The 13044-nt window shown below is 37.0% G+C and overlaps 1 protein-coding gene across 10 annotated transcripts in view; it reads right to left on the bottom strand.

Annotated features, from left to right (window-relative positions):
* scube2 (signal peptide, CUB domain, EGF-like 2) overlaps positions 1-13044 on the bottom strand; it is a 176472-nt gene that overhangs the window by 144824 nt on the left and 18604 nt on the right. For 9 of the 10 annotated variants that reach the window (XM_043705874.1, XM_043705870.1, XM_043705873.1 and 6 more), the window contains exons 1-3: positions 12724-12876; positions 11498-11620; positions 4434-4559 (exon numbers count right to left, since the gene is read on the bottom strand). In XM_043705874.1, coding sequence (XP_043561809.1) covers positions 4434-4559; positions 11498-11620; positions 12724-12811 — 337 coding nt within the window. In that variant the 5' untranslated portion in view covers positions 12812-12876. Of the gene's footprint in view, positions 1-4433; positions 4560-11497; positions 11621-12723; positions 12877-13044 lie in introns of those variants that run through there. The other variant, XM_043705875.1, reaches the window with a different exon arrangement.

Raw genomic sequence — 13044 nt, forward strand, 5'->3', positions numbered from 1 at the left:
TCGAACTCAGCACCGCCTTCCTAACCTGCAATCTTCTTCCTGACCTCTCCGCCCCCACCCCACTCCGGCCTATCACCCTCACCTTGACCTCCTTCCACCTATCGCATTTCCAACGCCCCTCCCTCAAGTCCCTCCTCCCTACCTTTTATCTTAGCCTGCTGGACACACTTTCCTCATTCCTGAAGAAGGGCTTATGCCCGAAATGTCGATTCTCCTGTTCCTTGGATGCTGCCTGACCTGCTGCGCTTTTCCAGCAACACATTTTCAGCAATAACTTTTTCATGCCAACTTTGTTTCCTATTAGCTACCCAATCTTCTGTTCATGTCAAAATGTTACCCCCAGTTCTATTTTCTGTAATAACCTTTGATGTGGCCAGTTATTAAGTATCTATAAAATCTAAGTGTAGTAAATACACCAGTTCCCCTTTATCCACAACACATTATTTGTTCAAATAACTGTTTACTTGATGCTTTAGTGTGTAAAGTTGGTCAAATATAATTTCTCCTTCAATAAGCCAAGTTTACTTCGTCTGATTATCTTGAACTTCTCGAAAAGCTTTGCCATAATGTTTTTAATGATAGCTTTTAATCACCTTTCCTCTGACAGATGTTAAGCTAACTGGTCTTTGGTTCCCTGTTTTCTTTCTCCCTCCATGTTTATATTAACTAATTACCAATTCAACAGAATCTTCCCTGAATTAAATAAATTTTGGAAAATCAGAAATACTTTATCAACTATCTCACTTCTTTAAGATCCTGGAATAAACTTCATGAGGACCTGGGAACTTGTCAACATACAACTTCAACAGTTTGATCAATACTGCTTGCATGGCGATTATAATTTTGTTGAGTTTCTCCGTTCCTTCCATTTCCAGTACTTCTAGGATGTCACTTGGACCTCCAAAGTGAAGACCAATGAAAAATGCCTGCTTAGTTCATCCGCTATTTCCTTATTTTTCATTCTTAATTATCTAGACTCACTTTTAATCAGACAAATATTCACTTTGGTAACTATTCTGATACCATCCTAATAACTCTTCATCTCGGCCATCTTTACTCATTTGATTTTTCCAGTTGATATGTTCAGTAAATACCTTCATGATTAGCACCAGACTTTTCTGACAAGCTCCCATTACTTTGTCCTTTATATTCCATCTCACCATGTGGTTACTATTTAGGGGGTTTGTGTACCATCCCCACAAATGACTCTTGTCTTAATTCTCTACACAAAAGTAACCTCTTACATGTTGCTACCCTGTATTCCTGATATCCTATACACATATTGAAGGCTGATTTGAAAATCAAGTTGAACCTCTTCACATTATTTTACAGATTAGCTGTAATGAGTCCAAAAGTGTGTGGACACAAAGGGAAATGTTGATGATTCTCAATTCTCGATGGCCAAGTCACAGGCTTAGCCAGTCAAATCTTATATGCCAGAAGACAGCACAACTTTACACATCACAGGGAGCTTTTATGTACTCCACCACAATAAACTCAGAAGAAAATGGACAGTAAACAGAGGGATTAGAAGGTATCTGCAGTATGTATATTACCTCACTTTCTGGAGCTTAAGTGATGTCTGCTAGTTCGTAATGCTGCCACACGGAGCCCCTCAGCCCAGAAGTTATTCTGTGCCTAGCATTAGGTATGTTAGGTATCAAAAGAAAGCTATGACAGTCTCAAACTTGCCCACACTAAAGCATTAAGTAAACAGTTGTACACACAAAGACTTAATTGAGTAAACACATTTAAACTCAAATATAACAAAATATACATTATTTAATATACACCTCTAAATTTTACAAAAGACGTGTAAATAGACACCTCATGTAAACATCACACCTAACATTAACCTTTACATTTTAGCAGATTCTGTTTCACTAACAAAGTGCCTGATATAGATTTACAAGGTGGAGGATTTTACTGAACTCAAATACTGATGGACATTTTTTTGGCAATGGGAGAAGAAATATACCAAAATACATCTGTTAGACAGAGCCAAATTTGAGGCAAAGAGTAGACATTGTACCAATGACAGTCTCCTTCCCACTGACATATATTCATGTTCCTCATCAAATTTGCTTATCACAGCCTGTGAACAAATGCTGTTTCAATTACACAATGAATATGAGTGGCACTGCTTAGTTCTCTTAATCTGATATTTCATGTAATCTGGACAACTCATTTTTCCATTCACTCATACAGACAGCACAGTGGTTAGCACTGCTGCCTCACAGTGCCAGAGACCTGGGTTCAATTCCCGCCTCAGGCGACTCTCTGTGTGGAGTTCAGGTGCTCCGGTTTCCTCACACAATCCAAAAATGTGCAGGTTAGGTGAATTGGCCATGTTAAATTGCCTGCAGTGTTAGATGAAAGGGTAAATGTAGGGGAATGGGTCTGGGTGGGTTGCGCTTCAGCGGGCCAGTGTGGATTTGTTGGGCCGATGGGCCTGTTTCCACACTGTAAATAATCTAATCTAATCATGTTAGTAAGAAGTAGACATGTGTGACATGATGTTTATCAAGCAATATCAATATTTTTTGCTAAAATGAATGAATGGAAGAAGATATACCTCTGTGTTCAAACTCTTTTATATATCAAAATCAAACTGCTCCATAGGTAAACCAAAGAAGTGAGAAGTGACAAGAGGTTTTAAAGTTGCAACATCATACTTTGTAATTACTCCATCAGCTAAAGAAACACACAATGCTACACTAAATACGTTTTTGCTTGCTATTGTCTCCAAGATTATTATTTTCAACTATTCCCAAATCACAAAAGAGACAATGTTACTCTATTTGTAATCTTGCCTCCCTATCTTCTACTAGTCTCACTGCCCAGGAATCACCATCAGCATCATTTTGAAGAACTGGGAGTGAGTTTTTATTTTATTAAGTCAGGACAGATTTATCTGAATATGTGCTTCAGATGCCACAAATATCTGCAACTATGAAAGAAACCTGCAAACTAAACAGTCCTGTCTTCCTGAATTAATTGAATGTGGTCAGAAAGAAGTCAACTGTCTAGACCATCTTGTCATTTTGACTAAGAGAAATGCAGACTTATGAAGGAGGATGAAATGGTAATGTAGAGTGGGAGAAAATTGAAACAAGCATAAATTTACCATTAAATTTAACTATACATAACTTAAGTCCTGATTCTCTATCTCTTAATCAGACAAGTAGTAGACATTCGCCTTTTGAATCAAATGGGAAACACACTTGCCTGAATACAATTTTCCCTTAATTCTTTTAAAATGTTGCAGGCATGTTTATGTACACTGACTTGACCCAGCTCAGTGCTATATGGTAATAGTGGAATGGGCTCAAAGCTAGTCATCAGCAAGCTGTCACTTCAGTCTCAACATTATAACTGTTGGGTCAGGAGTTAATTTCAAATAAGACACAGAACCTTCACAAGTGAACCGGGGAGACCTTTCTGTCGTATACTAATCTTTATGCCGCATCTAATGTAATGAAAAACAGATGATATTTTATTAAGTACATCATATGCAACGTTTTCAAACACTTGGAAATAATTCTGCTTAAGAGAAAGCATAACCAACACATTATGTTAACAGAATTAATTTATGTTTCATGTTTAAGAACATAAATTACTAAAACTACAAGTTGGATGAATGATTTCCATTTCTTTCAGTAGATTAAAGATTGGATACTCAATTAGTCATTTAGGTTCCTAGACTTTGAAGGACTATTTGTAAAGTGCATCTTAAGAAATTTTAATGAAAACAAAACCGTTGCTCTCTCTCCCATGAAACAAAGCCAAACCTTTAGCTTTGAAAATCTGTTTAACTTAACAGAAATGGAGGACAATACAAACTCTTTTGAAAGTATTCTTCACAAGAGATGATGGTGCAAAAGAGACTATTGTGTTTCTACGGGTTGCCAGGCAGCTCAGTACATTCTCTAGAATTTCACATTCCAATTGAAAACTAAATGCAGTCGTGGCCTTAGAAGTGTTCTTCAACAACTAAATTCCACGGCAATGATCTAAATCCAGTGTTACAATAAGTCTATTGGTGTTCATTTGATTACAAAGTCCTTTCACTGAATTCAACATTTATGTCTCTCGAACAATTTAAAATGACTTTCATTTTGAAACATCAGAAAAAAACAAACAAAACTATTATTTCATTTTAACTCATGTATAACCAGATTTTATAAAATGAAGCTAATATATTTATCTCCATATTTTGCTTAAAATGCATTTTTACCTTATAACTACTCAGATATTCTTAATCTAAATCTTATGCAGAAAATAGAATCTAACATCAAAAGATGTCATATATTTATATAAATTATATTGTCAAATAATTTCAATATTAACATATTTAATTACACAATTTGCAAAGCAATGTTTCAAACGTATTTTCTCTATATATCAAATTTACTGCAACACATTCTTCTCACCCAAACAATTGTGTCCATCATGTGCCAACATGAATCCGTCATAGCAAGTGCAACGATAGTTTCCAGGAATGTTAATGCATTCATGTACGCAGCCTCCATTGTATTCATTATCACATTCATCAATGTCTAAGGTATAGAACACAAAGCAGAATGATGGATGGTTTCTGTTAAAAAAAAGACACCAGTACAAGCAAAAATTGCAAATCTTTACAAAAGTAGTTTAAGCTATATTAATCTCAATTAGAAACCCACAGATCCACTTTTTCTGTTTTCCCAATATTCTCACTTAATACTGAATTAGGCGCTAAATGGAGATAAATGCAATTTGGGCATGTGATGCTTTTTAACATTTTTCTCTGCTTAACTAGTCATCTCAGAAGCATATTTTATGTAAGAGAAGGTGATCTAATCTGCTCATCAAATTGCTCTTTTCCAACATGTAGGATTATATGCATCGAACAAGAATAACACATCCTGTTGATGCCAGAAAACCAACCACTTGCTCTTTAAAACCGAAAGGCTAACATTGTACTTATCTATTTCATGAGTATCCAATCTAGCAACAGCTTAAAACACAATAATGAACAGTTTATGGAGAATCAATTCAAATTTCAATCACAAATCATTTGGCAAATTTATTTCATGTTGTTTAATCACAAAATGCGTTTAATTTATTTGTCATTGAATAAATATTTCATGAAAAATTGAAAAATTAATACATTATTTATGACATACATTTGCCCATAAGCTAATTAGAACTAATTCACCATAAGCTCATTGTACAAAATATAAGGCCATTTGTACTTTCAATATTTTACTGAATGACTGTTAAGCATTTTTTGGAGCAAATATCCTTGAAGTGAACAACAGACTGTCGCATCACCTGAACCTGAAAACAAAATTGTTCTAGGACTGTCACTCTAACTAAAGTTTGTAAATGTAAGGTTTGAGCCTAAATGTTACTGTCAGCTATAGCGACCAAAACATTGTTCCTCAGATGCTCACCAGTTTAATGTAATTTATCAGAAGAGCTGTTGCATACTGCCAGCTGTTGGCCAAGTGCAGTAGGAAGGAGAGGTGCATGAGGGTTATCCAGCAGCAGGTTAGAAATTCTAGTGAGGTCAGAGGAATATTCATCTTTAAGTTGCAGTAGCCTAAAATATAATATTCACTTTTGGGAGATGATGCGCTATAGATGTCCAATGTACAGAGAGATGGAAACATATTAGGTCCATTCACAAAAATCTTTTCAAAAACAGAGGCTCCTCTTGATTAGATTACTTACATTGTGGAAACAGGCCCTTCGGCCCAACAAGCCCACACCGACCCTCCGAAGAGCAACCCACCCAGACCCATTCCCCTACATGTACCCCTTCAACTAACACTACAGGCAATTTAGCATGGCCAGTTCACCTAACCTGCATATTTTTGGACTGTGGGAGGAAACTGGAGCACTGGAGGAAACCCATGCAGACATAGGAAGGATGTGCACACTCCACACAGACAGTTGCCTGAGGCAGGAATTGAACCCAGGTCTCTGGCGCTGTGAGGCAGCAGTGCTAACCACTGTGCCACCGTACCGGCCACTTTTGAATAACCTCAACTATCCTTGGAAGTCTCTGGAACAAATTTCAGTCATGATCTTATTGTATGGCGGAGTGGCCTAATCTTGTTTCTTATGCATATGTTTGCCTATCTCATGAAGGTTGATCAGGGAGGCCACTCAGAAATACTGAGAATAATGCACCTTTGTACACTTATCTCATTTCATCATGAACAATCAACAGGCACTGCATCCAATGTATATCTTTAAACCAACCCATCACTTGCTTTAAGTAGGCATACCATGCATCCATGTACAAGCCTGTGAAAAACTGAAGTAGATGCGCAAATGAAAGTCAAGGTCCCCACCAGAATTTCCTCTTCCAGTCACTTGTTTTTCTTCCCAAAGCTGGCAACAGTTGTCTAACAGTTCAAAAGATCCCCTCTCCATTTCTTTCAATAAAACTATAAGCAGTGTCAAAAATTAAGATTTCTCAATAGATCTTCCAATTTTGCTTTGTCTCTTTATCGTAGTTAAATGTCAATAATGAATTGTATTGATTTTCAATATGTATTCTAATTTTCTCTCACAATTAATTTGTATTTCATGAAGATGCTGGTCCTTGTACTTTTCCGTTCCCGTAAATATCACATCTCAAAAATAATCGGTTACTTCATTATTAACAACCCTTTCCGTTTTCTTAAAAGGGAGTAAACTAGCAACAGGACACAAATTCCCCTCCAGGATTCTCAGTATCGAGTTTGTTCAACAAACTTTGAAAAAACTCTCCTGAATAACATTAATGATAAACAGTTATAGAAAGGCAAAAGGCAGCACAATATTAGCTGAGCTGAGATAAAGGGTAATATTTAGAGGATCAAAAGAAAGATCTTTAATAGAACAGATGTTTAGTATGTGACATTTCATATTGATTCACAGTTGTATTGACCATTACATCAATTACCATTTACCCCACGTTAAAAAGTTATATTTTATTTGGGAATCAAAATTCCAATATTTTACTAATTAATCTCCAGTGGCATTGCCCATTGAGTTGGCTGTAGAAGGAGTCAAACTAAGGTAGGAAATATTGGCAATGTACGAGTTCCACTTAGCCAACAATGGCCAGAAATGTTAAGTCCAAGTCATACCTGTATATAAGTAACCCAAGAGAAACTAATTGTGCAAACAGACTCCAGCAGTGGGATTGAAGGTCAGAGTTAGGACACATGTAGACCTTTGGAAACAAATTGGAGGAAAATCTACTAGCTCTGGATAGTTTAGAATTCAAGCTCAAGTCCTCAGAGAGATTAACTTGTCCGTGTAGAAGATGCTACATATATTTTTTGTGAAGAATTATAGTTGCATACTGAACACAGTTAATCATAACACAATATAGAGGCCAAATTCATTTTGAAAAAATCTTCATTTTTTTGATCAGTCAGTTTTCTGATGGACATCTTGGCAGCTGACTGATATCTGCTATTTGATAAGAAAATGTTTCCAATGAACGTTCTTCACTTAACAGACTAACTTGTCTATCAACTTGATCTTTGTACTCCACAGACACCTTTAAATTGTGGTAGCCTAAAATATAACAGCCATTTGGGATATGATGCCCAAATATGATGTTCAACATACAGAGATATGGAAACATGTTAGGTCGATAAAATCTCACTGTTCTCATGAAAATAAAACCAAGGACCACCTGAGTTTTCCAATCTACTGGAGGCCTGCTGGAATATTTTAGCTAAAATCTCCACCATCTTTGCAGCTTGAATGCAGGCTATCAAGTCCTGGTGACTGTTCTGCCTTTAACCTGTTCCCAGGTAAGGTCCACTATGTACTACAGTAAGGAGCAATCTGTAATGTACTCTAGAAATTAGTCTCCCATGTCACTCTTGTCCAGGAGAGTTGTCCAGTCAGCATGCAGATTAAAATCACCCGAACCTTTGTAGTGACCTTTTTACATGCTCTTTTATATACTTTAGTTTACTTTCCTAATACTTTGTCAGATAGAGGGGCAATTCTTCAGGGGACTATAGACAACATTTACCCGTGACTTCATTCCTATGCAATTCCTTATGTCGACCCAAACTGGTTCCACATCATGGTCATCACTGCATTGATACCTTTCTTTATTTAAGAAAAACTACCCCACCACATTTCCATTTTTACTTATTCTTCTGGAGTGTTGAAAATCCTTCATCAGTCTTAGTCACTCTGTAACCATGTCTCCATAGCTATCAAGTCACATTGATTTCTTTTCCTCAATTTGTGTCATCAACTTATCTATCTTGTTAGATGTGCTGCATGCATTCAAATAAAGAGCTTTAAGCTTTGACTTTTTACCATTAATGCTGCCCCTGGTTCTAACTGCTGTTGCATTCTTCTGCACACATTTTCTCTCCCTTCCAATCACATTTTGATCATCATTCATCTCTTCACTACGCTGTGCCTCTACTCTCTTGTTTGTTTGAACTCTGCCTCTCCCCCCATTAGTTTAAAGCCCTATTAGCAATCCAAGCTATACAATTTGCCAGGATACTGGTCCCAGCATGGTTGAAATGAAGCCTATCACAAAGGAATAGCTCTCCATTTCTCCAGCACAAGCACCAATGTCCTGTGCATTGGAACCCATTTGTCTCAAAACAATTTTTGAGCCACACATTTTCCTCTCTAATATTATTTACCTTATACCAATGTGCATATGGCTCAGCTAGTAACCTGGACTTTATTATCTTTTTTAGTTCTGCTTTGGGACTCTAGGTCTTTGCTGCAGAAAACAGTATCTATACCCCTAACTGTTTGCTTCCCTATCACTACTATATTTCTATTTTCTCCACCCACTTGAATGGTGCTCTTGACAACGGTAAAGTGGTCAGTTCACTCATCCTCCCTACAGTACTCTCATCCGCACAGCGAGCAAAAACCTTGTACCTATTTGATAAAGCTGAGGCTACCCCAAAGCTAAATTCTGGATCTTCCTACCCACCCATCTCACAGTCACATCCTCTAGTCCTGGATTATGGACCAAATTGGATGTAACTGCCTCCTGAAACAGTGTCTGGAGAACTCTCCCACTCCCTGATGTGTTGTACCTCGGATTGTAGTTCATCAACTGTGACTTGACATTCCTCAAGTAACCAATTCTGGTCCGCACTGGTGTCCACCAGCTCCCACACTCTATAGTTGCAACACATCATAGCCAACATCAGCTTGATCCATTAGCTAGGAAGGGTGAAGTACTTTTACTTCAATTTTCATTCCACATTCTCTTCTGACCTCTTTTCTTCAGACCATGTTGACCCATATTGGGGTACCAACATCCCATTTTCTGCCAATCCATCTGAGCAATTCTTCCTGTCAGGTGGCTATTTGTTCACAGGGTAAGATAATCATAAGGAGCATATTCATTTGAGACCTTCATAGGCACTCTTTCAGAAGTTACCAAGCCATACTGAGGATACAGTGTATCCTTATTTTGACATATAGCTAAATAAATGAAAACACATTTCAGGGATTTTAACAGAGGACCCTTATTCTGTTAGCCAGCATACAGATTACAACTGGTGGTCACATGAATTCATCTCTCTTTATGTAAAGTGAACTTAACAGACAGATGTTTTGATAAATTAAGTGAAAGGAGGCTGTGTGAAGATGTGTCATAGATCTGTCAGGCCAAATTGTTCTGCTTCAGTGCTGTAGTGCTCATGAGAGAGAAATGAAAACAGTATTGCCCTTCTCTACCCTGAGAACCCTAGGTGAGATTAGATTAGATTACTTAGTGTTGAAACAGGCCCTTCAGCCCAACAAATCCACACCAACCCTCCAAAGAGCAACCCACCCAGACCCATTCCCCTACATTTACCCCTTCACTTAACACTACGGGCAATTTAGCATGGCCAATTCACCTAACCTGCACATTTTTGGACTGTTGGAGGAAACCAGAGCACCCGGAGGAAACCCACGCAGACACGGGGAGAACGTGCAAACTCCACACAGACAATTGACTGAGGAGGGAATTGAACCTGGGTCTCTGGAGCTGTGAGGCAACAGTGCTAACTGCTGTGCCAACATGGCGCCCATGTTTTATCAATACTTCCAAAGCAACTAAGACTAGATCAGATTGTAACGAGAATCTTTGATTTACTTGGCATCAGTTGTACACCGCATGGTGCATTTATCACCCAAATTTTCTGAAAGGTATTAAAAGCCAAACATAACTTCAAAAATGTGCTCCACAATCCCATTTCCAATGTTTCTTGTAGCAATCATGCTGTTTCAACTTTAAATAGCATCTTTCCTAACTAATCCATTGAGCTGTTGCAAACTAACATTAAGTTGATACATATTTATGTCAGGGTCTAGCTTTGCAATATTTCAAAGCACTTAAATATAAAACAGCTGCGTTTATGGAATTCTCTAAATTCCTTTGGTACACCCTAAATGTATGTTTTTTTCTTACCCACAGTAGAATTTTACAGTTATTTTGCAGAATTATTTCAATGCAAAATTGTCTTTAATTTGCTGTATTTCAACCCAAATGATTATGAAGATTTGAGCACACAAGTATCATAAATCCTAAGCAAGTCAAATTGTAATCTTTCAGACAAAACTATGTACAATTTGATATCATAAAAATATCTTATGAAATCAACAGAAAACAAAACTCCCCCCTGGGAACACACTGTACAGTGCAGTAACTACAGTAACTGTACAGCTATATGAACCAGAAAGAGCCCAAATTGTGTTGATTAAGTTGCCGTCTATGGAAATAGTTTCATTGCTACTACTGGCTTCACTGCGTCTGGATTTGAGGGAAATCAGTTACTGCTTTTGATTACTATTCAGGGATCCCCACTGGGTAAACACATATACACAGAGTAAGGACAGGATCAGATCTGTCTGTGATGCCACAATCCCTTGTAGTCAAAGAACGAATAACAAAACTCATTGTCTAGATTCACACATCAAGTAGCCAATTAAGTGAGGAGTAAAGGGTGAACCTAATGCCCTGAAACTCAACCATCATTGGAATCAGTCACTTTCCCTCGGTCATTTTGGAGGATATAACATAAACTCTCCAAAATCTCATATCAGTTATGAATTTAAAACAGCAAAAACAAGCTTATATTTTAAAAATGGTCAGACATCTAGAGCGTTTCAAATGCTCAGACTTTCGTTTTGGTTGCAGCTAACTTAGAACAGAATCTTGCATAGTTAAACATGTTATTTTTTAGTATTAAAACTGAATGCTGGTTTCCAGCATTCCAGTCACAGAGATTTTGAAACAGGATATGCACTATGTAGACATTGGTTTTTATTAAACATGCACACAGTCAACATACAAAACTAAATCATTTAAAGCTTAGAAATGTTCACGTCTTTTTCCTGTAAAGCCAAATAAATATACTATTTTAAAGAAACTTATTTTGCAGAAATCTTGCCTGATTAAGGAAATATATTTTCCCAATTTTGCTTCAGTTATGAAATGCTGGTAAAAGCAGGTTATGATCACCTTCACATTTCTTTCCATCACCTTTATAACCAAATTTGCATGTGCATTTATACAACATTTGTGTATTCTGACAGATTGCATCGATGTGACAGTCATCAGTTCCTTCTGTACATTCATCGATATCTGTAAAACAAACAGGAGGTACAAAATAACAAAATAGATGAGATGAGTTCCAGGAAAATAGTACATGCATTTCAGTTCCACATTTTGATTCAACACTGAAATATCTTTGGTTTGCACTCAAAAGGTGAAGAAAACATTTGTGAGTAGTTTATAATTAGCCATGGAAGTATAAAACAAGGTTAACAGAGCTGGAATCACAATCTTCAACAACAACATAATAAAATGACCTTCTGAACAATACACATAACTGTACCACAAGAAAGTAATCCATTTAAAAATGTCAGTCATTAAAATCAAATTATATTTTCAATTGGATAAACAAATTCACCAAAAATCTACACAGTTTCAAAATAAAGTACAAAGGTGAAATAAAATAAAGCCTACAATAACCAGGAAAAGACCAAACAGAAGAGAGACTGTGTAGAAGCCTGCTCCTCGGATGCTGCCTGAACTGCTGTGCTTTTCCAGCACCACTCAAATCCAGAATCTGATTTCCCGCATCTGCAGTCATTGTTTTTACCTACTCTGTAGAAGCACTGTAAAACTACTTCAAGCCAAGAAGCATTTTGTGAAATTTGCAAAATGTCAGGATGTCAAAAGAAACAATGTAAACCAATAACTCATTAATTTAATTGCTATTGTGTTTTAATGTATCTATTAGAATTTACCAATGACCTGACATGCATGTAACTAACATGCTGCCATTGCAGATGTAAATTCCAGAAGGACATCATCAACCCTTCTACTTATTACATACATCCCATGTAAGGATCTGAAAATTTCACGCACACAAGTTTTCAATTGTCTTTCTCTTTAGAAGTTCTTCTTTAAACAAACATACAGCTTGACAAAACAGCTCAACAAATAGATCCTTAAAGTTGCTTAGCCTTACAAATCTACTTATTAAGGATTGCACTTACATGTATAAATAAGACCACAAATAAAATGAGTAACAAAAGTATAAAAGAAAGATTCTAACTCTCTGTAATATATGAGTAAGAACTGTCTTCATCCACAGAAAAGACTAAACTAAATGCAGTTCTTTCCGTGTTAAGGAGGAGTGATGTGAAACAGAAATTTCGCACTAGTGATTACAAACTTACCTAGAATTCCAGCACTTGCAGAGGTTTCACGACTGTTTAACAAGAGGAAAAACAAACAGAAGTGCCATGCAAAACAAATATCCCCCATGATGATACGATCCGATCTTCAGTGTGTCTTTGCAAAGACACGTTTGAACTGTGAAATAGGGTTGTCCTGACTGGCTGATGGATTCAACAGGATTGTTTGTTATGCCTGCCCTTTAGCCTGTGACGTCATTAGGGTAACGGATTGATCCACGGAACTGGTCTGACTAACTTCAGCACTAATTAGAATACCTCATTTTACTACCTGCCAGTAGACCTGTCAACACCATACTGATA

The sequence above is a fragment of the Chiloscyllium plagiosum genome, chromosome 16 (genome assembly GCF_004010195.1).
Source record: "Chiloscyllium plagiosum isolate BGI_BamShark_2017 chromosome 16, ASM401019v2, whole genome shotgun sequence".
Taxonomy (NCBI): Eukaryota; Metazoa; Chordata; class Chondrichthyes; order Orectolobiformes; family Hemiscylliidae; genus Chiloscyllium; species Chiloscyllium plagiosum.